The 26,984-nt window shown below is 45.4% G+C and overlaps 1 protein-coding gene across 1 annotated transcript in view; it reads left to right on the forward strand.

Annotated features, from left to right (window-relative positions):
• TNR (tenascin R) overlaps positions 1-26,984 on the forward strand; it is a 473,470-nt gene that overhangs the window by 361,819 nt on the left and 84,667 nt on the right. Inside the window, exons 3-6 of the mRNA XM_070474046.1 lie at positions 13,166-13,696; positions 16,138-16,614; positions 23,009-23,272; positions 26,746-26,861. Coding sequence (XP_070330147.1) covers positions 13,198-13,696; positions 16,138-16,614; positions 23,009-23,272; positions 26,746-26,861 — 1,356 coding nt within the window. The 5' untranslated portion in view covers positions 13,166-13,197. The remainder of the gene's footprint in view (positions 1-13,165; positions 13,697-16,137; positions 16,615-23,008; positions 23,273-26,745; positions 26,862-26,984) is intronic.

A 26,984-nucleotide genomic window follows, 5' to 3' on the forward strand; every position in this document is an offset into this window, starting at 1 on the left:
ATTTTTCGAGGAGATGAATTATCTGGTCTTTTGGATGTGGGTGAGTATAACTTCTCCAGGTAACTACTCCTAAGATCTGCTTGTTTCTAAGTGGTTTCAATGTCCAAGCAATCAAACAAACAACTCTTACATTTATAATTATAATTCTTACAAATAGCTCATGACACTTCAATTCAGCCGCTCAGTCATGTCCAACTCTTTGCAACCCTATAGACTGCAGCACACCAGGGTCCCTTCCATCACCAACTCTCAGAGCTTGCTCAAACTCATGTCCATCTAGTCGGTGATGCCATCCAACCATCTCATCTTCTGTTGTCCCCTTCTCCTCCGCCTTCAATCTTTCCCAGCATCAGGGTTTTTTCCAATGAGTCAGTTCTTCGCATCAGGTGGCCAAAGTATTGCAATTTCAGCTTCAGCATCAGTCCTTCCAATGACTATTCAGCGCTGATTTCCTTTAGGATTTACTGGTTGGATCTCCTTGCAGTCCAAGGGACTCTCAAGAGTCTTCTCCAACACCACAGTTCAAAAACATTGATTCATTGGCACTCAGCTTTCTTTATAGTCCAACTCTCACATCCATACATGACTACTGGAAAAATCACAGCTTTGACTAGATGGACCTTTGTTGGCAAAGTAATGTCTCTGCTTTTGAATATTCTGTCTAGGTTGGTCATAGCTTTTCTTCCAAGGAGCAAACATCTTTTAATTTCATGGCTGAAGTCACCATTTGCAGTGATTTTGGAGCCCAAAAAAAATAAAGTCTGTCACTGTTTCCCTTGTTTCCCCATCTATTTGCCATGAAGTGATGGGACTGGATGCCATGATCTTAGTTTTCTGAATGTTGAGTTTTAAGCCAACTTTTTCACTCTCCTCTTTCACTTTCATTAAGAGGCTCTTTAGTTTTTCTTCGCTTTCTGCCATGAGGGTGGTATCATCTGTGTATCTGAGGTTATTGATATTTCTCCCAGCATTCTTGACACTTAACAGCATCTAAGCAAACAATCCAGTCAACAAATGGGCAGAAGACCTAAACAGACATTTCTCCAAAGAAGACATACAAATGGCCAAGAGGCACATAAAAAGATGTTTGACATGACTAATTATTGAAGAAATGCAAATCAAAACTACAGTGAGATATCACCTCACATCAGCCAGAATGGCTAGTGTCAAAAAATTCACAAACAATAAATGCTGGAGAAGGTGTGAAGAGAAGGGAACCATCCAACACTGTTGGTGGGAATGTAAATTGGTACAGCTACTATGGAGAACAGTATGGAGGTTCCTTAAAAAACTAAAAATAGAGTTACCATGTGATCCAGCAATTCCACTCCTGGGCATATATCCAGAGAAAAACATGATCTGAAAGGAAACAGGCACCCCAATGTTCATTGCAGCTCTGTTTACAATAGCCAAGGCATGGAAGCAACCTAAATGTCCATCAACAGAGGAATGGATAAAGAAGATGTGGAATATTACTCAGTGGAATATTACTCAGCCATTAAAATGAAAGAAATAATACCATTTGCAGCAACATGGTTGGACCTAGAGAGTGTCATATTGAATGAAGTAAGTCAGACAGAGAAGAAAAATATTTTATGACATCCCTTATATGTGGAATCGATACAAATGAACTTACAAAAGGGAAAAAGAGACTCACAAACTTAGAGGACGAACTCATGGTTGCCAGGGAGGAAGGTTGGGAAGAAGGGGTAGTGAGGGAGTTTTGGATGGATGTGCACACACTGCTATATTTAAAATGGATAACCAACAAAGATCCACAGTATAGCACGTGGAACTCTGCTCAATGTTATATGGCAGCCTGGATGGGAGGGGAGTTCAGGGGAGAAAGGATACATGTTTATGTGTGGCTGAATCCCCTCACTGTTCACCTGTGAAACTATTACAACATTGTTAATTGGCTATACCCTAATACAAAATAAAAAGTTTAATAAGGAAAGAAAAAAGATGTTCTGAGCCCACATTCATAAATTAGCCTGGCCCTGAATTGACCACCTGAATATCCAGCCCTGGAAGCACTACTGAGAATTAGGGCATGTGCACTCCCATGTCCTCAGGCACACACAGAACATGGAGGGATTATTGTTATACATTTTCAAAATATAGTTTTAATTGATTTTAAACCTTCATGCAGACTGAAGATAGTCCCTACAGAGGCAGAACTTCCTTGCATTTAGCCTTGAGACTTCAATCAACTCTGCATGTGCTGTGCCCTTTGTGCCTTCCCCACTCACCCCTCACAACTCTTACCCACCTTTCCCACACCACCCTTCTATGCAGCCTGGGACACTACCTCTCCAGAAAGTCTTTTTCTGGTCACCTCTCCCACACTGTGAGGAGCATATATTAAACTTTAATGACCAGTAGTACCAATGGACAACCTTGACTTGTCCTTCAGTTTCACATGTATGAGCCTAGTCTTCTCAACTAGATTATAAACCCCATGAGGCCAGAGACTACTTTTTATATTCTAAACCAATTTCTTCATCTGTTTTAAGGGGTATCTTGGGAAAGAAAAAAAAAGCATCGGTTTGGGCTACAGTCTGAGTGGTCATCTTTCTTAGATGAGACTTCGCTTTGCACTTTTATTAAATGGAAAGAAGAGAAAGATGAAAAGCAGGATGATGACTGTTCAAGAAGAATAATTGATCAGCAAATGGTGACATGCTGTTCTCCCAGCTCGAGAAACACAGATGAAAAATAGATATTAATGATAGCAAAAGGTCAGGCTCTTGGAAGAATTTCCAAACCAAAATGGTGGAGATTAATTGGGAATTCATTATTTATATTCTACCTATTTCCAAAGGACAAAGGTGGCTGGCAGAGGGAGGCTGTGGTATCTATGACTAAACTGAGAGTCTGGAAATGTGACTCAGCATTTAACTCAGCTCTAATTCACTGTGTGTAACTGGGCAAATCACTCCCATACTTTGAGCTGGTCTATAAAACTGGAATAATCCTATTGCTTATTTTGAAGATTAAATGGGGTACTATATTTTACATATAAATACACACACACACACACACACACACACACACATGCTCACTTGTGTCTGACTCTTTGAGACCCCATGGACTGTAGCCCACCAAGCTCTTCTGTCCATGGGATTGATTTTCCAGGTAAGAATACTGGAGTGTGTTACCATTTCCTTCTCCAGGGGATCTTCCTGACCCAGGGATCAAACCCTCGACCCCTACATCTCCTGCATTGGCAGGTGGATTCTTTACCACTGAGCCACCTGGGAAGCCATATATATATATATATATATATATATATACACACACACACACATCTATATATACATATACATACACATGTATATATATACATATGTGCATGCATGCTAAGTCTCTTCAGTCATGTCTGACTCCTTGTGACCCTATGAACTATAGCCCATCAGGCTCCTCTGTCTGTGGGATTTTCCAGGCAAGAATACTGGAGTGGGTTGCCTTGCCCTTCTCCATATATATGTTTGTGTATGTGTGTGTGTGTGTGTATAACTATGTATGTACATGGTTTTACATATATATGTATGTAGTCGAATGTTCTACAGATGCTTAGAATTCTCTGGGATCTATAAAAATTAAATAAATTTTCACCTAAATGGGATCTCTATTTACCAAAAATCATGGAGAAACCTGGAAGGCATACCATCAGCCTTAGCTGCTCCCAAAAGGAAACAGGTGCTCCCCCAGCGGTAAAACTTGCCCAGCCTTGCCCCTTGTATTGTAAAGCAGAGATTCAAACCAAGTTGGCCTCACACTCACTTCCGGTAGGTGGACTTTGTCACTCCCTTGCTGGATATTCAGGACCCCACTTTCCAGATGAAGAAGGAACCGCTCTGAGAGGCCAGGTCACTTGGAATGATCACAGATGGTACAAGACAGAGCTGAGGACAAGACCAGAAGCCAGATTTCTCGATCCAGCAGTGCAGTTTCTCTATCCCCCAGGGACACACACACACACACACACACACACACACACACACACACACACGCTGGACTGAACACTTGTGCCAAAAAACGCATGTGGCTCTGTCACATTCTGAACCAAAGCCCCGTCCTGCAGACCCATCGAGGGGGGCCATCAGGGGATGGGGTTCAGGAGCGGGGGTGAGGTGGCCAGTCCTGGTGGGAGGCGACACCCAAGCCTGGCCTTGCATCTCCTGTACCACTCCGTGTCCTTCCTGACAGCTCTGGGCCAGCCATAGAGTCCTGTCTGTGGGGAGTTTTCTGCCCTCAGGTTCTTTTCAGAAAGCTGACAAGCCCAATAAAGGCCCGGTGCTGATGTAGAAGAGCAGGCCGGTCCTCCCAGCCCTGACGCCTCCCCCACTGACACAATGGGGCCGGCGGTAATCACATTACACCCTCGTCTTTCGTAATTACCCTCTTTCTCCAAGTGACAGAGCATCCCAAAGGCAGGCAGGGAACTATTTTTAAACTAATTCCAACTAACTAAAAAAAAAAAAAAAAAAAAAAAGCGCACAAAAAAGACTGTCATTTTTTCACAGCTATGGTTCTGGTTTATAAATCACTCCCAGGGACAGCATGGGGACTAACGTTGGTGGAAGCTAGAAAATCTAAACAGAGCACTGGCCGCCCACCCCCAGGAGACCACCTCTCCTTACCTGCCCAACAACCTACACACTCCTATTTTTTCCCAAGTTCCTCAACCTGAGTTTGTCTCTTTCACTCCCTCTGTGATTCTAGGAGGAAATAAAAATGAAAAAACTCAAAGGCATAGCTGTCACGTGAGTGACTTGTGGCTTTTTCTCTCCCTCGTCATCACCTCCTCCTCCTTCCTCCCACCCCACATCCCGCCTTCTTGAGACCAGTTTTCTCCTCCTCTGAGCCTAGGTAAAGGTGATGGTTCCCGAAATATTCTTCTATAACAGTAGCAAAGTTCTTCAACATGAAGAAATAAAGCTGGGAGAGGCATTGGAGGAGGCCAAGGGAAAGAAAAGCTACTTAAGAAAAACTTTAGCTAGGGCAAGAGTTGGCCAAGCCCCGGTGACCCAAGCTCTCCCCACATGCCACCCAGAGAGGAGGGCACACCCCAGTAACATGGTATCCCCTGGGCCTGGAGGACCATCCAGGACCATGTCGCCTCTTACACATGACCCAGAAACACCTCTGGTGCTCCATGATAATTATACTGATAAGGAGGCTGGAGTGGAGGAAATAAATCAATGGCATCACACGGATTTCTTGGGTATGGAGCTATTGAGTAGCTGCAATACTCGCTTGCACTCTCATTTGGAGAGTCGTTAGCTACCTGTCTTGCTCACAAGTGTCAGTGCATCTTCGAACCCCAAATGTATTATCTTGTCCCTCAGGCTGACGTTTTCTCCCGCTACCTGTAGAACTCTCTCTCCTCCTCTCTCCAGCCTGGGGCTCTGCTCTTTCGTCTTCCCCATCCTCTCTGCTTTCCTCCTCTTCCCTCCCCCCGACTCCCACCACTTCATCCTCTGACTGAGCGGTTTTGCTTCTATCCTGGAGTCTTCCAGCTGCAGTGGGATGACTCACCTGAGATATAGGAAGAGAGTGAGGGGGCCCGTGGAGCTGGTCCCCTCCAGTCTGCTCAGTTGCTTGTGGTGACAGAGATTTGGCATCTAGCTTAGAAGTACAGCCACCACCTCACACCAAAGCCAGACCACAGGTGTCAGAGCAGGCTGGACCCGTCTAAATGAGACCAACAAATGGACGGTGGCATTCTTGGATATGCCACGGGATTAGACCAGGCCTCCCTCATAGGAAGTTAGTTGCAAAAATCTACCCAGCAGCATCGCTGAGGAGTGCCATGGAAAGAGACCACGTGCAGAACAGTCAACGTTCCTTGTGCTCCAGAGGAAACGGAGATGGAGGTAGAGAAGGAAGCCAGAAAGGGAAGCTTTCAGGAACACAAGAAAGAAAAGCCACTTAGAAATAATTATTAATTGAAATGAGTTTAGCAAAACTAAGGGCACATTGATTAAGTAGGGATTACATAAGCATAAGTTTCATTCCCCTCCTGCCTCCAGCAGGCTTCAGATGAAATAAGAAAAAGCGAAGTGTCCCATGCCATCCATCCCACCCCCTCTCTCTGCCTGCCCTCAGAAAGCATTCCCAGTCAAATGCAAATAGAGAAAGGAGAGGAGCAGAGAGGTCCTCAAGATAGTTAACAATAGCTTGTGACTGAGCCTGCTGGGGACAAGCCAGAGAGAGCTCAGAGAAGTGAGTAAAGCCGGAGGGGGCCAGGGCAAGTCCTGGGTTTCCTTAACTGCCGGCTGGTGGGAACTGTCCTGGGAAAGGGTAAGTGTAAAAAATGTCTCCCGACCCCTCTAGGATCAAGGTTTACTGGCTTAGCTAGCACTGCTCTTGATTCTCTGAGACACTATGGAGGCTGGGCGCTTTTAAATAGAGAGCCAGCAGACAAGCTTTCCCTCCAGGGGGAGAAGCTAAAGCAATTTCTGGGGGTAGTAGCCTGGACTGGGTGGAGAAAACATTAAGTGAAAAGGCATCGCTGTCAGAAAGTCCTAAATCTGATCCTGGGAGACGAGAGTGCTGATTTGTAAGAGCTCTCAGTCTTTTCATGAGAGTGCTATGTGGCCGCTAATTAAAGCTGCCTGAAAAAACAGCAGCTAAGAGTACAAACCGTGGTCAGCAAGATCTGGGTTCAGCCTTGGCTCCTGTGCTCATTAGCTGTGAAATCTTGGTCACATTCTTTGGCCTTTCCTGAAGCTCATTTTCCTCGTCTCCAATAATGGAACTTGAAAGAGGACTTAGCACCATGCTGAAATCACCACAGAGCCCTGCTCTGCAACCCATTTACAGCGGGTCTGATGATGCATGCCCCCTTTGGATTGGTTGTGGCCTGAGCCATGGGCTCTGGGCTCAGTTGTGTCTGACTCTCAGCAACCCCATGCACTGTAGACTGCCAGGCTCCTCTGCCCATGGAATTTTCCAGGCAAGAATATTGGAGTATGTTGTTATTTTCTACTCCAGGGGATCTTCCCAACCCAGGGATCAAACCCTCATCTTTTGCATCTCCTGAATTGGCAGGTGGATTCTTTACCACTAGCACCACCTGGGAAGCCTGAGCCATACCTGTTGCTAAATAACTCCTAAATGTCACTCCTCTTAGCATATAGGGTTGTTATAAGGAATGAATGACATAATATAAGGAAAATGATTAATCTGGTGCCTGGTAAATGCTCAGTTCATTATTGGTATGTATTATGGGTTGAAATGTGTCCCACAAATAAGATAATGTTGCAGTTCTGACCCTGGTACCTCAGAATGTGACCTTAGTTGGAAATAGGGTCATTGGGGATATAATTAGTTAAGGAGAGGTTGTACTGGAGTGATGAGCCCCTAATCCAAGATGACTGATGTCCTTGAAAGAAGATGGCCCCATGACGTCACAGAGATGCAGGCAGAGAGCAAAGTGAGGATGGAGGCAGAGACTGGAGTGACGGATCTGCTAGCTGAGGAATGCCAAGCAAGGCACGCCATCACCAGAAGCTAGGAGAGAAGCATGAAATAGACTTTCCCATGGAGTCTCAGAAGGGGCTAACCCTGATGACATCTTCATTTTGGCCTTCTAGTCTCCAGAACTGTGAGAGAATGAAGTTCTGTGGCTTCAGGCTACCAAGTTTGTGGTGATTTGTTATGACAGCCCTAGGAAACGAATACAGTATTATCATGGGTAGACTCCTCAAAGGATACAGAAGACCATGAATTCATAAAACATCAGGAAACAGAAGTCTTTAACGTTCATTTTAATCCAATCTCTCATGTGATGCTTGAAAGCTCATTTTTAGCATTCCCACTGAGTAGTCTTGGGACTTGTATTTGAACACCTCCAGTGACCAGGGACTCACTCCCTCTCCTGAAAACCCAATAGCTCCAAGAATTAGAAAAATTGTTCTTTACATAGAGCACAAATCTGTTTCCTTGTAGATTCTCCCATCTGGGGGAAATTACCTCCCTTGGACTTTTGCTTTGTAAAAGCCCAATGCTGAAGCATTTAACAGCCCTTCAGATATTTGCGTTCCTTAAATAAGTCATATTTGTGCACATATCAGTTTCAGCAAATGCAATTTCTTTTGTCTATAATGAATTTCTGTCTTCCCTACCTAGAGAGTCAGCTATTAAATTCCAGTTCCATATTATCATCTGATAGACCAAGTTATGCTGTAGGGAAAAGTCATACCAACATCTGTGCCTCAAAGACCAAAGGTTTATTTCTCTCTTGTGCACTGAACATCCACTGTACCCAGCCAGGACACCCTACATCATAGTCATTCAGAGTGAGAACGCAGACACATCTTGAACATTGCCAGTCACCATCAATGCAAAGAAGAACTCTAGAGGGTAGTGCTCAGTCACTTAGCCACGTCCGACTCTTTGCAATCACCCCATGGACTATAGCCGACCAGGCTCCTCTGTTCATGTGATTTCCTAGGCAAGAATACTGGAGTGGGTTGTCATTTCGTTCTCCAGGGGATCCTCACGACCCAGGGATTGAACCCAAGTCTCTTGCGTCTCCTGCACTGACAGGTGGATTCTTTACCCTGAGCCACCTGGAAAGCCACCAGTCTGCGATTCATGACCCCCTGCCAGCAACTTAGCAGCAGCAGCAGCCAAAGAAGTGATCCCCAGGAGTTCCTCTCACAACCATTGGCCAGTACTAGTGACATGGCCTCACCTTACCAACAGGGGCCGGGAAAACACAGTCCTGGAAGGTGTAGTCCTACCACATGTCTGGAAAGGTGGGCCGAAATACCTGGAACTGTCCCTGCCTGTTACCCACCACCCTCTGCTCAGCTTCCCCCTGCACCCCAGGCAAAGTTGCTGGGTCACCTCCAGCCTTCTCAGGGGCATTTTGTGTGTTTGTTGGTCATGATAATGATCACAGCGCCTTGGCATTATATTTTCTTGTCTTTCCATCTCTTTCATGGGGCTGATTGTTTCTCAAAGATAGGGACTAGGTCATCAGAAACACTTGGTATGCAGAGGCATTTGACCACATATACCCCCACAGTAAGAGCCCAGGTCCTTACGATGGTTCACAAGGCCTTCTCTGATCTGGCCCCCACTCCTTCTCTGACCTCACCCCCACAGCCGCTCCCTCATTCACTGGCCTCCAGTTTCACTGTCACTCAAACTCACCAGGCCGACTCCTGCATCAGAGCCCTCCTTCTTGATGTTCCCTGTGCCTGGAATGCTCTTCCTCAGCTGTCTGCTAAGCTCATTACTCACTTCCTTCAGGTCTCTGCTGAGCGGTCACCTCCTGGGACCAGCCTTCCCTGGCCAGGCTCCATAAGATGTCCATGTGACTCTACTGGCCTGGTACCTCCGCTGTTCCCTTCTCTTTTCCTTTCCTTCACTGCCTTTACCACTTGCTGACACAGCACACACAAATGAATGTTACATCATCATGTATTAAAATATCATATAATATGCACTATATCATATATTACGTATGATACACAATGTAACTGTGGGTATTGAAGTGTTGTTTGTCCTCCCCCTGCCACTCCTTCTCCCTACACACACACTTAAATATAACTTCTGCGAATAAAGAACCAGTGCAATAGTAGGTACTCAATAAATATCTGTCAAAGGAATGAATGATAAAAGAACAATATCTTCAGAGCTATCACTTCTCTGGACAAGAATGCTAAACTCCTCCCTCTCCTATGACAGGATTTTGAGTACCTTCAGCATCCTCACCACCCAGAAGTCATCAACAGTGAATGCAGGACAGAGCAAAATAGCCCCCTGCTCGGCCTAGTCTGGGCTTCCCAGGAGGCTAAGTGGTAAAGAATCTACCTGTCAAGCAGGAGATGCAAGTTCGATCACTGGGTTGGGAAGATCCCCTGGAGAAGGAAATGGCAACCCACTCCAGTATTCTTACCTGGAAAATCCCATGGACAGAGAAGCCTGGTGGGCTACAGTCCATAGAGTGGCAAAAGAGTCAGACACAACTCAGTGACTAAACAACAGCCTGGTCTATCTGTGCTTAGTCACTGAGTCAAGTCAGACTCTTTGCAACCCTTTGGACTGTAGCCTGCTGGGCTCCTCTGTCCTTGGGATTTTTCAGGCAAGAACACCGGAGTAGGTTGCCATTTTCCTCCTCCAGGGGATCTTCCCAACCCAGGAATAGAATCCAGTTCTCATGTCTCCTGTGTCTCCTGCACTGCAAGCGAATTCTTTACGCACCCGCACATAGGTATCAAGGAAGTCCCAGTCTGTATTGCAACTAATGAGGCCTGACTCTGTAAATCAACTATACCTCAATAAATAAGTAAATAAATATATACACAAGTAAATAAATAAATAAAGCCTGAGTCTAAATAAAGCTTTGAAAGTAACAGAAAATCACACTGTTGACTAATTCATAGTCAGTTTGGTTATTGACGAAAGTCTTGCGTTTTTCACAGTTAAAACTCTACTTTTCTCTCTACATATAATTTTGTAGTTGTTGCTTTAGACTTAGGTGTGGCACCTAACATTTTTCCCTTTTAATTTTCCTGTCACCGATCTTCCTTTTCATTTCTTTCACTTACTTATTGAGTGTCTACTCTATGCAAAAAGCTATGTTAAGTGCTATGGATGTTACATGACAATCTTACAATTCTTAGGAAAAAAAGCTGTTCAGCAATATCAACATGGATCAGACACCCTAACTCTAGTTTAGCAAATGAGGTAGCTAAGACTCTTAGCCTTAAGTGTAAATGACTTTTATCAGAAGCTTTCAATGATATAAGGGCAGATGCCACTCCAAGGATGCAATGCCTAGAGCATCTGAAAATGAGAAGCCTAGAATGCCTCAGAAAGAAGGGCTTGAAAAGAGATTTGAGTCATGAGGGCAGTTTGGTTCAGACATGTCACTCCATCTATCCTTAAGGTTAGCTCACCTCATCTGATGTAGCCAGGGGATAGCCACATCTCCCATCATTCCAAGAACCTCACACTTCTTTGAACCAGGTCATGGTAAGGTTGAACTTTTCACTGTCAAATGATGGAGGGGATTTCTCACATGTTCCAGTGATTTCAAGGGAGTCCTTGGATAGAGGAAGAACCAGGCAGTCTGGCTCTAGAGTCTGGAATCGTAATAGCTCTACTCTGCTCTGCTTCCTCTTCATATTGGAAATGAAGATTTTAGTCTAACATGTAACATAGAAAATGTAATATTGGAAATGGTTTTCATAATAGTCACTAATACAGATTACTCTTAATAAAAGCAACCCTCAGAAATTGTCCAGTTGAACCAAAATTGAAGAGAATAGTGAATAACTTGAGGATAATGCAAAGATATCAAATGAGTTGGAGAATGACTCAGCCTTTTGTTCACCGGGCATTTACTCACTAATTCACCTGTTTATCCATCCTTCCATGTATCCACCCACTTATTCATTCAACAACCATGACATTAAGCACTTTTGCTGTCCTACACACATATTAAATACTGTGGATAAAATGTGCATTGCGTGCTCACTCAGTCATGTGACCCCATGGACTGCAGCCCACCAGGCTCCTCTGTCCATGGGATTCTCTAGGCAAGAGTCTGGAGTGGTTGCCATTTCCTTCTCCAGGGGATCTTCCTGACCCAGGGATCAAACCACATCTCCTGTGTCTCCTGCATAGGCAGATGGATTGTTTATCCACTGAGCCACCTGGGAAGCCTGTGGATAAGATATAATCTGACCTAAATTGACTTAGCAGTTTGGGTCCAGTGTGGGGAGGTAGGAGGTAGGGCTGGCAGGGGCAGAAGAAAAGGAAATTCATGGTCTAGTGTGGCAATGCTCTCAGAGAGGGTTTATAAGGAGTCGGGGATGATCTTAGCTGGTGCTCGGGATGTTCCTTAGCCTCCTGAGGGAACAAGAATAAAAAAGTGAGAACAGAATGCTTCATGGAGGAAGAAACACTGGCTCTAGTCCTAGCAAAACTTTCTAATCTCAATATTCCCAGAACTAACACAATTTCCATCAGAGACTAGAGAAAACTGAACATTCTTTTCAGGAAAAGCACTGGAGCATAGCCATTAAGAATACAGGTTTTGGAGTCAGATCTGCATTCAAATCTTAAGCTTTCTAGGCAGAATTCACTCCATTACAAGATGGGGACAATCATAACATTCAATTATAAGGTTGTTCTGAGGGTCAAGTAAGATCCCATGTGAGGGGCCCAGCACAGTTTGTACACAGTACACATTCAGTTGATGTTAGCTGTCATCCATTGCCTTCTTCCCAAACTCATATATATATTTTCACTCTGCTCCTTTGTCCTTAATCTTCTTAACTCTAACATTACCTTTAGAACCAAAGTCTGTAAGCCTCTTTTCTCTGTTACACAGGGAGTACAAAAGAAATATAATTTCTGTAAAACTGATTTGCATCCTAGTAAATTTATCATGCTTCCTGGTTCTTGGTGACTAGGTAACCAGCAGAGGAGCTAATTCATTATTTTAGCAATTCAAACAGGACCTCAGAAGAAAGGCACCCTGTGGTCACAAAGCACTGGGACTGTACTAATGAGAAGATTAAAAGAAAGTTCAGCTTACACAGTTCCAGATAATCACAAATGTACCCAAGGATTATTAACAACCACAATTACCTGGAACTATATTATCTGCCTGCTTGGTTATTCTGAAGTCAACTTGTATTTGAATAGATGAGCTTAGAGGAGTTAATAAGTTTTTTTGAAGTGGCTGGCTGGGCCCCATCCTAATACACATCTGGGGAAATATGAGGGTATGCCTAAGGCTTCATAGTACCCAGCATCCTAATTCTCACCCAGAAGTGAAATGAAGCTCTAAGTTCTCCCATCCACAGAGCCCCTGTCCGAGTCCTTGCAGGTCCTCTTTGTTGGAACCACCTGCCCAATGAGGGGCCAGACTCATGTGTTCTAGATAAACCTTTTGGAAAATCAAAATACCTTTCTGCAAAAGCAATGTCCATTCTCAGGGATTTCTCTAGAGGACAAAAAGCTCTGGGCTTTCATGACCCTGGTAGTCACTCCCAAACATCCCCTTAAATATCTTCACTGCCATCTTTTAGTTGTGTAGGACTGTGCACTGCAGTGTGCCCAGGTGCAGGTCTCAGAGGCCTTCTGGTTCATCCCCTGGTTTCTCTTGCATATTCCATGCTTTCTGCTGCAGGCTGGTCTTGAACCCGGAGCTCTCCTGAGAGGATGGGGGCAGACGGGGAGACAGTGGTCTTGAAGAACGTGCTCATTGGTGTCAACCTGATCCTTCTGGGCTGCTTGCTCAGGCCCTCGGGGTGTCAGCTGGAGGTCACCATGGAAAGGGTCCAGAGACCAGCAGTGCAGGAGGAAGGAGGCGCTGCCAGCTACAATGCATCCAGCAAGGAACAGCCGGTGGTCTTCAACCACGTGTACAACATCAACGTGCCCCTGGACAGCCTCTGCTCGTCGGGGCTGGAGGCCTCAGCAGAGCACGAGGTGAGCCCCGAAGATGAGGTGCTGACGGAGTACACGGGCCAGACCTCGGACCACGAGAGCCAGGTCACCTTCACGCACAGGATCAACCTCCCCAAGAAGGCCTGCCCGTGTGCCAGCTCGGCCCAGGTGCTACAGGAGCTGCTGAGCCGAATTGAGATGCTGGAGAGGGAGGTGTCGGTTCTGCGGGACCAATGCACCAGCAACTGCTGCCCGGAAAGTGCGGCCACAGGTGGGTTCTGGAGCTTACAGCCAGTCTCTGGAGGGGAGGGAGGGTGCTGAGCAGACAGGAAGCGGGAATCTGGGTGATTACACCAGTGCCTGAGAAATCTGGCACCTCTTCACACAGAGGGGAGAAAAAAAAGTGCCCTCGTCTGTAGCTCTCTGTTAATACGCCTCTAAGATCTAAGTGTGGTCCTTTCCCAGGGGATTCGGCATAGGGACTCTCTACAGCGCTTAGCCAGTCTGAAATACATTAACCTAATTTGGGGGGGATGAGTCAGGGAATGGTACATCGGTTCAGCACAGCAACTGCTGTGTCGAGCAGGGAATTTGATGTCTGTCTTTATTCATCTTTGGTTTTCACAGGCTGTTGAATTGATATCTATCCATGTTAACCGGAGGGACTAGAGAATGCAGGCGCTCTGTTCACTCCATCTCAGCCTTTCTCCCGTCTGAGAAAATTACAGTCATTAAAACCTCAGAGGACCTGGCCCCATCTTCTCCAATAAGCTGGAAGTTTTAGCCCCTGCCCCCTCCACCAAAACACATGGCTGTGCATACATGTGCACGCATACCCACCCACAGAGCTTATTCCAAGCCTCTCCCCAACCAAAGGCTGAGTATCTGGAACTTGAATATCTAGCCTCACCTACATCCTAACTACTAACACTTATGAATGACTCTTTTGACCTCTCTGGGAGAAGTCAGCTCATCTTCAGGGCCAAGACTTCCTGACTACGTGTCCTAGCTCTGCTACTTACTAGCCTGTGACTTAAGCAAGTTGCTTAACCCATGTGTTCCTTTCCCCCTCAACAGACTAGAGTGACAGGGAGTTATTAAATATAAAAACCTCCACTCAGATGAAAGCCCAGCCTCTAGTAGGCACTTCATATTCAATAGCAATTGTCAGCAGACCCCAGTGAGCAGAAAGTATGTCCCCTTTTGTGCCCAGCTTCTCTCACCCAAAACAGTACCTTCAACCCATTCGATTCAGTCTGTAATGAGAAAAGGACGGTGTCTTACCATTTTGGGTTCAAGCTTTTACCTCTCTAGGGTCTAATATCTCAAGCCTTGCCCAGGGATGAAAGAGGTGTCAGGAAAGGCATTTTAATAGGGAGAAAAGGCCCATATGTTCAGAGAGATGTCCAACACATTCATTCTGAAACACCTAGACTGGGGTAGTCTTTGAGAAGAGAAATATTTCTTGGGTTTTCTCACCTGTTCCTCCTTATAACCAAAACTATAAACAATCTGAAACTGAGAGGACAAAGTCCAGGTGTTCAGACTCTCCTTCCTCAGTGAGTTCACCTTTTCAGTGGAGTTGGGGAATATAGGGAAGACACAGGTGTCCATGGACATGGGTCTTCAATGCCTGGGAAGCTGGTGGCTTCTGTAAGTGGGCTGTTTTTTTAAACCAGCTTCCCACCCGTTTCCCTGGGAAGGTGTGGTAAGATCTATGTTAACCAATGTCAGTATAGTATCCTTTTGGGTCATTGGGGGAGGGGGTGCATGAAGTGGCAAAATTAAACAAGGACATAACTTACTTGACTTCCTATCCCCAAGGCCAAGTGCTGAGAAGGATGCCAAGCAGGTACTGCTATGGTGTTCATTTAATAAGTTTGTTTGATTCTTGCTAGACAGATAAATTAACCACTCTAGTTATTACATGGTAAGGGCTAGGGCAGGAGATATACATAAAATCCTAAAAAGATCACAGCAAACAATCACCAAATGAGACAAGTGACCCTGGAGCTGAACTGTGAAGGATGAGCAGTTAGTTAGATGGTGGGAAGGAGAGGAATAGGATGCATCTGCAGCACATGTGACCTTGACCTGCCTCACAGGCCTGCTACTCAGCCTCCATCCCCTTGGTCCCCTTCGGTCCCCTTCAATCTTCAGCACCAGCACCTGGGTGTGTTGGTCAGGGACTGCCCCCAGGCTCTGAGAACCTCCTTGATCTGCCCCAGGTAGAGAATGGATGAGCATGAGAATTGACACCCTCCAGGGACAGCCCTCCATCCCAGTTGAGGTGTGGCTTGCCCTGTGGCCAGAAGATCCCCTGCAGGACTGAGCCCAAGTCACACTCCCTGGGACTTTGCTTGATAATATGTTTGGCTTGGGCTCCTCCCTCCCTGTCTCCTCGTCTCCATGACCAGTTTTTTCCTGGGAGCACCTCCCAATTAGTCACTAGGGAACCCAAGCCAAGACACATCGCAGGTGAGCTCCTAAAGAACAAGGGACCCAATCTCACTCATCCTCACCCTCAACACTATGCCAGACACACACAACCCACATTAGGCGAAAAGATTCATGAAGCTGAAGCTTGAGCTTCCCTCTCGGCAACACAAATCTGGTCAGTGAGCGAGCGGAGGTCTCAGCCTGCCCCCCTCCCCATACCCCACTGCCAGCAGGTTCCACAGCTGCCCTTGACCTTCTCCTTGGCCATTCCAGGGCAACTGGACTATATCCCTCACTGCAGCGGCCATGGCAATTTTAGCCTCGAGTCCTGCGGCTGCATCTGCGAGCAAGGCTGGTTTGGCAAGAACTGCTCGGAGCCCTCCTGCCCGCTGGGCTGCTCCAGTCGGGGCGTGTGTGTGGACGGCCAGTGCGTCTGTGACAGCGAGTACAGCGGCGACGACTGCTCGGAGCTCCGCTGCCCGACCGACTGCAGCTCCCGCGGGCTGTGCGTGGGCGGGGAGTGCGTCTGCGAAGAGGCCTACACGGGCGAGGATTGCAGCGAGCTGAGCTGCCCCGGGGGCTGTTCGGGGAAGGGGACCTGTGCCAACGGTACCTGCCTGTGCCAGGAGGGCTACGTCGGCGAGGACTGCGGCCAGCGGCGGTGTCCGAACGCTTGCAGCGACCGAGGACACTGCCAGGAGGGGCTGTGCCTCTGTGAAGAGGGCTACCAGGGCCCTGACTGCTCGGCAGGTAGGGAGGGGGGCTCCGCGGGGCCGTCGGCAAGGGCGGTCCAGCCAGCTAGCCAGAGGCGGGAAGAGAGATGGAGGGAAGATGAATTTAGGCCAAAGAATTGCCCAATGGGTCGTGCTCCTCTGCTTTCCGAGAGAGGTGATGCCTTGAGTAGATGGCAGTTGACAACACGGGTTTAAGGGGAAAAGAGTGGACACCAGAAAAGGTCAAGTTTGGGATGAAAGTTGAATCCTACCCGGAGGCTGGAACAAAGTCAGTGGTGATAATGGAGACAGCATTTCACTGTTCTTAAGATGGAAGAAAGCAGAGAGTCAGGCCAGGGGACCACCTTAGGCAAGGGACCCCTCTCTAACTCAGTGGACTTCCCAGAGCTCCACTCCCTCCGAAATATTCCCCTTTCCCATTGCCATATTCTGAGGACACTCCTTTCACAACGCTAGGGAATGAGATGGGGCATAGTCTTTGATAATCAGACTCACTGGGCACTCTGGTTATTTTTGGAGCTTCCATATGGCAAAGTGTTATTAATTTATGAAATGATCTAGAATCCACACGGATGAAAGTATTTATAGGCAAGGAATTACATGTAAACAGGAATAAATTACTAAAGACCTCCATTAAGCAAGAACTCACAGTCTAACTAAAACGCTATGACTCAGTTTGTTCCAGAGGACATATAACAAGCTAGAATCAACCCCACATGTGTCTACATCATGAAAACCAAGACAAGGGTGATATCCCGAAAGGAAGCCCCAAGTCCATCAGTGAGAACATACCAATATCTCACTGGAGATCATTTTCTTTTGCCTAAAATCAGATTATTTTCATTATCTCACTGTGACTGCTGATTGTCTTCTAAATCAGTGACTGTCACTGTTTAATTTGTATTTTAAACAATACAGATTGAGTGATTGATCTTCATCCTTCTCATTTATAGTACAATCTGTAACAGTCAGCTCAAAGGGCTCATTGGGAAGATTTAAAATAAAAAATAACAAGAAATAAACATTATTAAATCTTCTGATGAGTTGATTCTAGGAATTTTTCTGATCAGATTTCTGACCTCAGTTTAAGGGGGAGATTCTGGGAGGCCAGGTCTTTTATTCTTGAGCATCAGCAGTGATTCCCACCTATGTACCAAAGCAGTCAGACAAGTCTCCTGCACCTGTAACTTAAATTTCTTTTGAAAGATGAATGCAACAAGGTAAAGAAAAAAACAAAAATTCACTGCTTACGGAAAAAATGTTTTCATGTTCCTCCATTTTCTTCCATAGTCAATGGTTTCATGTAGCCTCCTACTTTTGTTTACTGACTATCTTTCTGAAAATATAGTTATTATACCAATTGTTCAGAAGGAAAATTCAAGCAGAAATTGAGCTGCATCATTTACAAACCCAAGGTCACTAAGTAATTCCTGGAAAGGGGAAGTTGAAGCATGATCCCAGTTCTCACTCCCAGGACAAGGCTCCACGAGGCCCCATCAGAGGATGCTAAGGGTTCTTTTGGGCCCTTCTCTGTGTGTGGCTACTGTATAGTTCACATTCTTCTTAATAAAGTTGATCTCCGTTGGGTTGTACATACCTGTCATGTTCTTCCTGACCCTCCTTTTCCACAGGGGTGGGTTCATTTGCAAATAGAACCTTAATCTGATCCAGGGTACAAACTGAGCTGGAGGTGGCCCTTCTGTTCACATGCGGAAGACTCAGCAGCCGCCTGCATAACTACAACTAGGCTGAACTCAACCCATGAGCTACATGTTACCTCCAACACGTTACCTCTGTGCTATTTGATTTAGAAAGACTTTTGGACAATCAGATAAATTACTTTATAGGTTCCCAAAGCACGTGAGGAGGGACAGTTGCATAATTTCCATCTGTTTCTATAGCAACCATGGAGCCACCACTTATTGCTGGAGGTGCTGTTCTCAATGCTTGTCTTTTAAACCAAATGCCATGGGTCTCTTCCAGAGAAGTATCTAGGTCATTATCTAAAGTGCTACTTCGCCTGCTCTTGGCAAGAAGGCTCCAGGAGAGGGGCTGTTTACCCGCTGTTTGACATTTTTGGCCACATACACACACTCCAGCATTACTATTCATCTCACCAACAGCAGGAAGGAGAGGAGAGAGGAGAGTCGGGAAGGTGAAACCGAGGAGAGCCACAACACACTCCCTGACTTTCCTTTCTTGCTGGCAAGGGCATGGAGAATGGAGGCCCATTGTGTGGACTTCATTCTGAGGTCTCTTAGGCTGCTAGAGCTTGAATGCAATTGAATAGAGTTGACAAGACTGCTCTATTTGACTCCCAGTCTTGATCTTTCTCACATTGGACCATGAAACCAGATCTCAACCTTTCCACCTCTATTCTCTGACCAGGTAAAGACAATAGAACAACAACAACAAAAAAGAATATGAACACTTAAACCAGGCCTTAGAAAGAAGCTACTTAGGGCTTCTCATTTTACAAACCGAAAAAGCAGCAGCCCTGGGAGATGGGAATATTTTTCCAGAGCCAGACAGCTAATTAATGGCAGAGCAAGAATAAGAACCCTGGTCTCCTACCAACTTCTAGCACTCTTTAATCCTCCCTAGGATGCTAAGTAGAGTGGAATTGGAAAATAAAAATGGTAAAAGCCACATGCATAAAGAAATAGTCTTTTGATATGAAAGCTGAGCTCTGTCAGGTGATAAAAAAAATACTAAGTGTTGGAGACAGGATAGGGGTGCTTGTTCAACATTTGTCCACATGTGCCCCTGGTGAAGGAGGTTAGTGTGGGAGGTGGCCAGTGAACTGGTCACAAGTCCCTGTGAAGAAGCAGGGTGAAAGAACCACCAGAGTTGAGGCTTGAAACAATCCAGAAAGCTGTTCCTTGGACTTTGGTCAGACGTGCAGAGATTCATCACCATCAGCCTCTGTGTTGGCCAGCACTGCAGCCAGTACGAACTTTGGCACCTGACCTCACTCGCTCCTCTGAGCAAGACACTTCATGGAATTAATTGCAACTGCTCTCACAGTATATGTGCAAATTGATGCCAGATCTAAAAAGTAAACAGCATGGCATCTTGCCAGATAAGCAACTCCAGTTCCTCAAGCTACAGTTAATTCTTTTTAACTGCCTGCTCATCCACAAGTTTCCAGGTTGGAGCCCCAAAGAAAGCAAGACCAAGAATACTTTGTGTGGTTTCCCTGGTGGTCCAGTGGTTAAGAATCTGCCTGCCAGTGCAGGGGATACAGGTGCGATCCCTGCTCTGGGAAGATTCCATGTGCCATGGGGCAGAGCCTTACTCTGCAACAGGGGAAGCCCCCACAGTGAGAAGCCCACACACTGCAACAAAGAGTAGACCCCATTCACAGCAACTAGAGAAAGCCTCCATGCAGCAAAGAAGACCCAATGCAGCCAAAAATAAATAAAGAGAAAACTTTCTTCAGCCCCACTTAATTCCTTGAATCAAGGCATACAGCTCTTTTATAGTTTGCTTTCTAGTTCAATATCATTTCACTTTATAAGAATTATTGACACCCAGTTTATACAGCTTCTGCTAAATTATAGGATGAGTGATGATGGTCTCTTCTGCTGAGCTACTACTCTCAAGAATGCTTCTTCCACCATGGACATTATTGCTTTTTTCGCATCAGATGTGAAGGTTGTTTTTCCCACCACCCAGGCTCAGGTCTCAAGATAAAAAATGTGCCAAGCTAAGTTGTCAAGATGAGAAAATCCTTCTGCAGTCCTTTTAACTTTAAAATCCCCAAATGTGCTGCTTGGATCATTCTCTATTGTTGTGATTAGCTTTATTTTCCAGAGAAAGCAACAAAAAATGAATTCACCAACTTGTTCTCAGTGCTCTAAGAATTGTTGGTAACTTGAAATTTGGAATGGCCATTTCTGTCACCTTGACAGGAGGAGTCCCACACTGGAAACTTGGAATTAATGTGTTGAATCACAAAAGGCAAGCACTAGAGAATCCTTAAAAGAAGTTTCTGATCACTAGGATAAGCACCAGTCTAGAATTTCCATCCTAAAAGACAGTCTGAATTATTTACTGATGTAATTTATTTTTGAGGCTCTGTACAAATGAAAGAAAGCATTTGGCACAATCCATAACCCATCCTACAAATTGTAGGGGGAAGAACATCCAAGGTAGAAGAGTGTAGACCAAGTCTAGAAGACCTCGGCTTGATGATCAGTTCAGCAACGACCCAACTCCCTTACTTTTGGCAAGTCTCTAGCCTGGGTCTGTTTCTCCATTTGTAAAGTTGGGATAATTACACCTTCCCAATCTACCTCAGAGTGCTGCTATTAAATAATTTTTTTAAAAAAATTCTAGTTAGATGGTGTTTTATAGACCAAGATGCTATGCAAATGTAAGTTGTATTGCATACTGGCTTAGAGTTTCTAGAATCATTGCACCTGGGTTCAAATCCTAGCTTCTGTGTTCACTGATTATGTAACCCAGTTTTCTTCTCTGTAAAACAGGGGTAAAAATAATACTGATCCCATAGTGTTGGTGAGAGGATGAGATGAGAAAATCCATGTCAGAATGTTTAGCCTAGTGCTTGGTGCATAATAAATAGTTAATATAATCATGCAAAATACTGATAGGTTCTATATACCAACTATTCCTTCCTTGGTCCAAGAGTCATACGGTATGTATTATACAGGCTAACCCAAAGATCTTAGTGGAATTCAAAGCTCTAATCATGTTAGAGTTAGAAATGACATAGGCTTACAAGCTATTTGAAACTTTAATTATTTAAATTTCATTTACATTCATCTAGCTATAATAAATTGTTAAAAATAAAGTTAATTTTTTTTGTCTTGGTCAACATATAACTTCTCAAATCACAAGAAGTTCTGCTATTTATACTGTTTCATATCATGAATAGTTCAGGGCAAAAGCAATCAAAGCAAATGCCCAGCACTGCAAATACATGTTCCTAATTCCCATCATATGAGTCTTCATTTCTGCCTCTGATGAGGATTTGAGGTAGAGCACCATAGAGAGAGCAGGCACTTCTCACTCACATGGCCCCTGACAGTAGTCCTCAGTCCTCTGCTCGAGTAAGGGGGGAAAGAGAGAGAATTCTCAGAAGTTCAACACCAGTGACAACACTTAAGCTAATCGAAGCCTCCAACTACACGTAAATTTATAAGTTAATTATGACTATTTAAATACTGGCATGATCTTTGAGTTCATCTACAGGCAGGTCCAATTACAGGTACCCTGGTATTAACTTCCTAATTGGTCTTAAAGTTTCAATTATTTAATACCCCCACGACCACTGAACCTTCACTTCCCAAGGGAACCATACATGAAAGGCTATTGTAATGAGGTTTCATTTTTGGTGAGCCTTTGAATAGTCTTTGAGAAGTAGAACAGGAATGCTACTTTGTCATCATCCCCTATATCAAGGTTAATAAAAATTTGTGTAACACAAGTTACATTTCCAGAGTAATCTGATAACAGTAATTTATTAAACTACCAAAAATATTAGCCAACGTATGCCGTTAAGTATCTAACAACTAGCTCTCTGAGGGAAAAAATAACAAGCCCCACTTTGTAGCATTTGCCAGCTCCCATGGTATAAATACTCCCTCCATGGCCAGTTTCAGACTTCCAGCGTGAGTTGGAAATAGCTGCACACTAGAACAGAACCAAATAGTACTGGGTTGGCCAAAAAATTCATTTGGGTTTTCCACCCATTTTATGGAAAACCTGAACGAACTTTTTGGCCAAAGCAATATTTCTTCCCCAGTGGCTCAGTAGTAAAGAACCTGCCTGTAATGCAGGAGACATGGGTTCGATCCCTGGGTTAGGAATATCTCCTGGAGGAGGAAATAGCAACCTGCTCCAGTATTGTTGCCTGGAAGGTCCCACCGGCAGAGGAGCCTGGTTGGCTACAGTCCATGGGATCGCAAAGTCTGACACAACTTAGCAACTGAGCACGCATGCACTATTTCTACCAAAGAGATACAACACAGGTAAATTGCCTTAAGGGCACAGATAATAGTAAAACGTAGTGAAATCATTTGCCAGTGATGAGTTTGGAGTATTTATTACTTTTGTTCTTAAGATAATTAGCTAATTCTACGTTTAGACAATTTAATATTTCACAATGACTATTTAAAAATGTCTCACAAAATTTGACAACTAACTTTTCCAAGCCAGTAGGAGCAGGCTCCAGCCCACTGCTAACTCAGGGCCCTATAGAGGTGAGATACCGAGCACAGAAAAGACAAGAACCTGCCTGCCGAGGGACTTCCCTATCACTCCAAGTCAGTGAGCTGAGAACATACAGACAGGGCATGTGGGGTGAGAGGTGAGGAAGGAAGTTGAGTCCAGCATGGGAAGGCAGACCTCTGAGCTCATGCTATCTGTGTATTGCCTCCTGGTAGTTGCCCCTCCAGAGGACTTGCGAGTGGCTGGTATCAGCGACAGGTCCATTGAGCTGGAATGGGACGGGCCGATGGCAGTGACGGAATATGTGATCTCTTACCAGCCGACGGCCCTGGGGGGCCTCCAGCTCCAGCAGCGGGTGCCTGGAGATTGGAGTGGCGTCACCATCTCAGAGCTGGAGCCAGGTCTCACCTACAACATCAGCGTCTATGCTGTCATTAGCAACATCCTCAGCCTTCCCATCACTGCCAAGGTGGCCACCCGTACGTACCATTTCCCCCTCCTGCTTCATTTTTCTTTTCTTCTACATGAGATCATGGGCATTCATGATGGTAGTGTCTTTTCTTAATTCTTCAGGGATGCCTGCAGTTATCATTGCTCTCAAGGGGAAGGGCTTCTGATGTGACCCACTTAGGAAAGGGCACATCATTAAAAAGACATTTCCAAAGGAGCAGAGTTTCCACATCCCAGCCAGCCCCTATCTATTATAGAGCCAAAAGGACAAAAAGTACTTTAATTGTTGAGTTTTGATTTGTTATAAGCTTGAGTCTGATTAGAAGTCAAGGGAAGTATGAGACTTACACAGACTTTGAATCTAGTTAGAGATTCAAAACCAGCAGACATGAAATAGGACATATAATAAGCAAGTGCTAAATGGTATATCACAGATGGCAAGTGTATAACACATTGGGAAAAAGTCTTATTTAAAACCACAACTGAAAACACCCACTTCTCCTCAGGGAGAGGTGGCATTATTTCTTCATAATCTTTTGTTTAGTAAAATACCCTGATGGTCCATTTCGATTATAAACATTGAATCTCTAAAGCATCATTTAGGAAGAGTCAATGGGCAAAAAAGAGATAGAGAAATGGAAGTTTCTCTTTTTTATTTATAACAGAGAAACTGCTATAGGTATGTATCTATATTTTGTATGCTTATTTAAGAACAGAAACATTTTAAAAGACTGCATACCAACTATTAACATTAATTACATCAAAGAGCAGAATAAGAAAGAGATGGGAAGGGGCTGTTATTTTGTTTTCTTTATATACCGTGGAATTCTTCAATTGTCTTTCCAACCCCACTTCTTCATCTCTCAAATGCCAGCTGGGGATCGTACAGTTCATTTCAACTCAATATCTATCCACCAGGAGTTAGCATCAGATCTGACAAGCTAAAGACCTCAGTCTCTCAGAACTGCTTCCACATCAGTTTTCAGTCACAAGTCCCAGCTTGTCATGGGTCTTCTGAATAGCCAACTCTACATTTAAGGGGTTCCCAAAACCCGTCCTTAATTTTGGTAATTCCTTAGAACTCACAGAGCTCAAGAAAGCTCTTTGCTTTCTATAACCAATTTCTTAGAAAGGATGCAAGTCAAGGAAAACCAAATGGAAGATACACATAGGGCAAAGTATGGTGTGTAGGGCTTCCATGTTCTCCCTGCACAGCAACTGTCAGTAACTCCATGTGTTCACCAGCCCAGAAGCTCTCGGAACCCCATTGCTTAGGGCCTTTATGGAAGTTTCATTATGCAGGCGTGATTGGTAAAACCCCTAGCCATTGGTGATTAACTCAAGTCAGCCCCTCTCCCCTCATTGGAGTTTGCGGGCAGGAGTTCCAACCCTCTCTCTAAATCACTCCTGGGTTTTTCTTCAAACCAGCCATCTAGGAGGCCCGGGCTACCAGTTATCTCATAATCATACAAAAGATACTCTTTTCCCTCTGGGGATTCCTCGGGTTTTAGGAGCTGTTGTGTCAGGACAAAGACCAAATACTTACTTTTTTTTATTACATCACAGAGAATTTTAGTAATGGCAGGAAATCAAAACAAGATGTGACTGTGAAACATCAGCCCCTGGGTTGGTAAATGAGACTTATCACCAAATATGGGATGAGTGATCCAAGCCCATTTGGTGTAGGTCTCAAATGACAAGATGGTATTTGGGTAACAAATGCCAAAAAAGTTCAGAATAAGAAGAGGTTGAAGTAGGAAGGTGGTGCTGATGGTTAAGAGCCCGCCTATCAATGCAGGAGACATAAGAGATGGAGGCTGGATCCCTGGGTCAGGAAGATCCCCTGGAGGAGCGCGTGGCAACCCACTCCAGTATTCTTGCCTGGGAAACTCCATGGGCAGAGAATCCTGGAAGGCTACTGTCCATAGGGTCTAAAAGAGACACGACTGAAGCAACAGAACGCACATGCACAAAGTAGAAAGAGTTGGCTTGGAAGGCTTCATGGAGGCCAAGGTCTTGAGTTGTGCTGCAAGCATAGGACAGGCAGAGGGGCAAGGATTTAAGAAGTCATTTTGTCCCCTTGCTTCTCAGGTGACAAAGATCCTGTTAGAATATTGGACTCCCCCCTCTGCATGCTGACTTTTTTTTTAATATGCCTATAATTATCTCTGTTTATATCTGATTTTTTTTTTCTTCAATTCCTCTGGTGCCTGAGAACCAGTTTAAAATATCTGCAGTGATCGCGTAGAGAGGCAGGTCACCATCTGCTGCTTTCCCCACCTTGCTCCGGGATGAGTCATCACAGCGAGAGCCTGGCCCGACTCCCAGGCGTCTCTGCTCTGATCCACGTGCACCACGCACCGTGGCGAGGTTTCCATCTTCTGTGGCGTTTATTCTGCCAATTCAGGGCATCCCCTCGGGCAAGCTCCCAGGTGACAAGGACAGAATCATGTAAACTCACCTGACACACCTTCAAGTGGGTTGAGGAGCCGCCCTGCCTTTCACCGAGAAGCCTGAGGAAGCTTCCAAACAGGAAGGATGAGAATCTGCCAGCCTTCCAATGGGAAGGTCCCAGGAGAGGCGCAGCTAAAATGGGATCAGGCTCCCTGGAGAAATGAGAAAAGTCGTGCTGTCGTATTTCAGGGCTGGTAATTGGAACCCCATTAGGACCAGCCTGCTTCCACCTGTGTGTGCATGTGTGTGTTTGGGGGCGGGAGGGGAGGGAGGGTGTGAGGAGTGGAAAGCCAGGGAATTAGGAGAGGAACTAAAAACAAGATTGAGGTGAAGTTGAGTGAGGGAGAGAGGGAAGAGAGAACCAAGCAACAGCTGGAGAAAGAAAAGCAGGAACTCGTGGAGTGAGAGCAGAAACCCCAGTATCTGTTACTGTCCCTTATTCACACCCTTGCTTGGCTTGGCTGCACATTTTGCTACACAAAATGGAAATTTCAGGCCATTCTAGAGGTGGTGATTTGAGCTAAACAAGATATTCTTAGTGCACATCATGTGATGGGGAAAAGCGTTCGAGTCTCTATTCTGAAGTTGGCTTGCTCCACGCCTTTCGCTGATTCTCTCTGTGCCCCCTTCTCCCGGGTATGGGAAGGAACAGTGGCATTAACCTTCACACCGCCTCTCAGAAACCCTTAAAGCCTCCAAAGACAGCGTTTGGCTTCTCTGAAGAAGGCATTATGTTAAATGCCAAGACTCAACACCTTAGTAAGGAAAGGGAAGTGTGCCTTTTGATTTTAACAACCTCCTATGGAATAGAAAGCATAAAAAGTGTTTATTAGGTGTTCATTAGGTTCACTCCTCTGTTGGCTCACGCTGAGCGCCAACACCAACGTGGCCTGGGCCCACCCCTTGCCTGGAACCCAGTGCGTCTGTAATGAGGTTGGGATAGCCCATCACATGCCGTGGCACCCATGGCGTGGGGGGAGCCCAGGTAACGCTCCCTGCCCCTGCCAGGGCTAGCCATGACGCCGTCACCCACATTGCTGTGTTCCAGATCTCTCCACGCCGCAGGGGCTCCGATTCAAGACGACCACAGAGACCACGGTGGAGGTGCAGTGGGAGCCCTTCTCATTCCCCTTCGACGGGTGGGAGGTCAGCTTCACTCCAAAGGTAACCCCACCTGTCAGAAAGCCACAGCCTGATGTGGCATGCCCACACCCTCGACTTAGGATGGGGCAGCAAAACAGCCACCCCCGTCACACAGTCTGTGTCTCTCTCTGCAAGCCATTCAGG

The sequence above is a fragment of the Odocoileus virginianus genome, chromosome 11 (assembly GCF_023699985.2).
Source record: "Odocoileus virginianus isolate 20LAN1187 ecotype Illinois chromosome 11, Ovbor_1.2, whole genome shotgun sequence".
In the NCBI taxonomy this organism is placed as follows: Eukaryota; Metazoa; Chordata; class Mammalia; order Artiodactyla; family Cervidae; genus Odocoileus; species Odocoileus virginianus.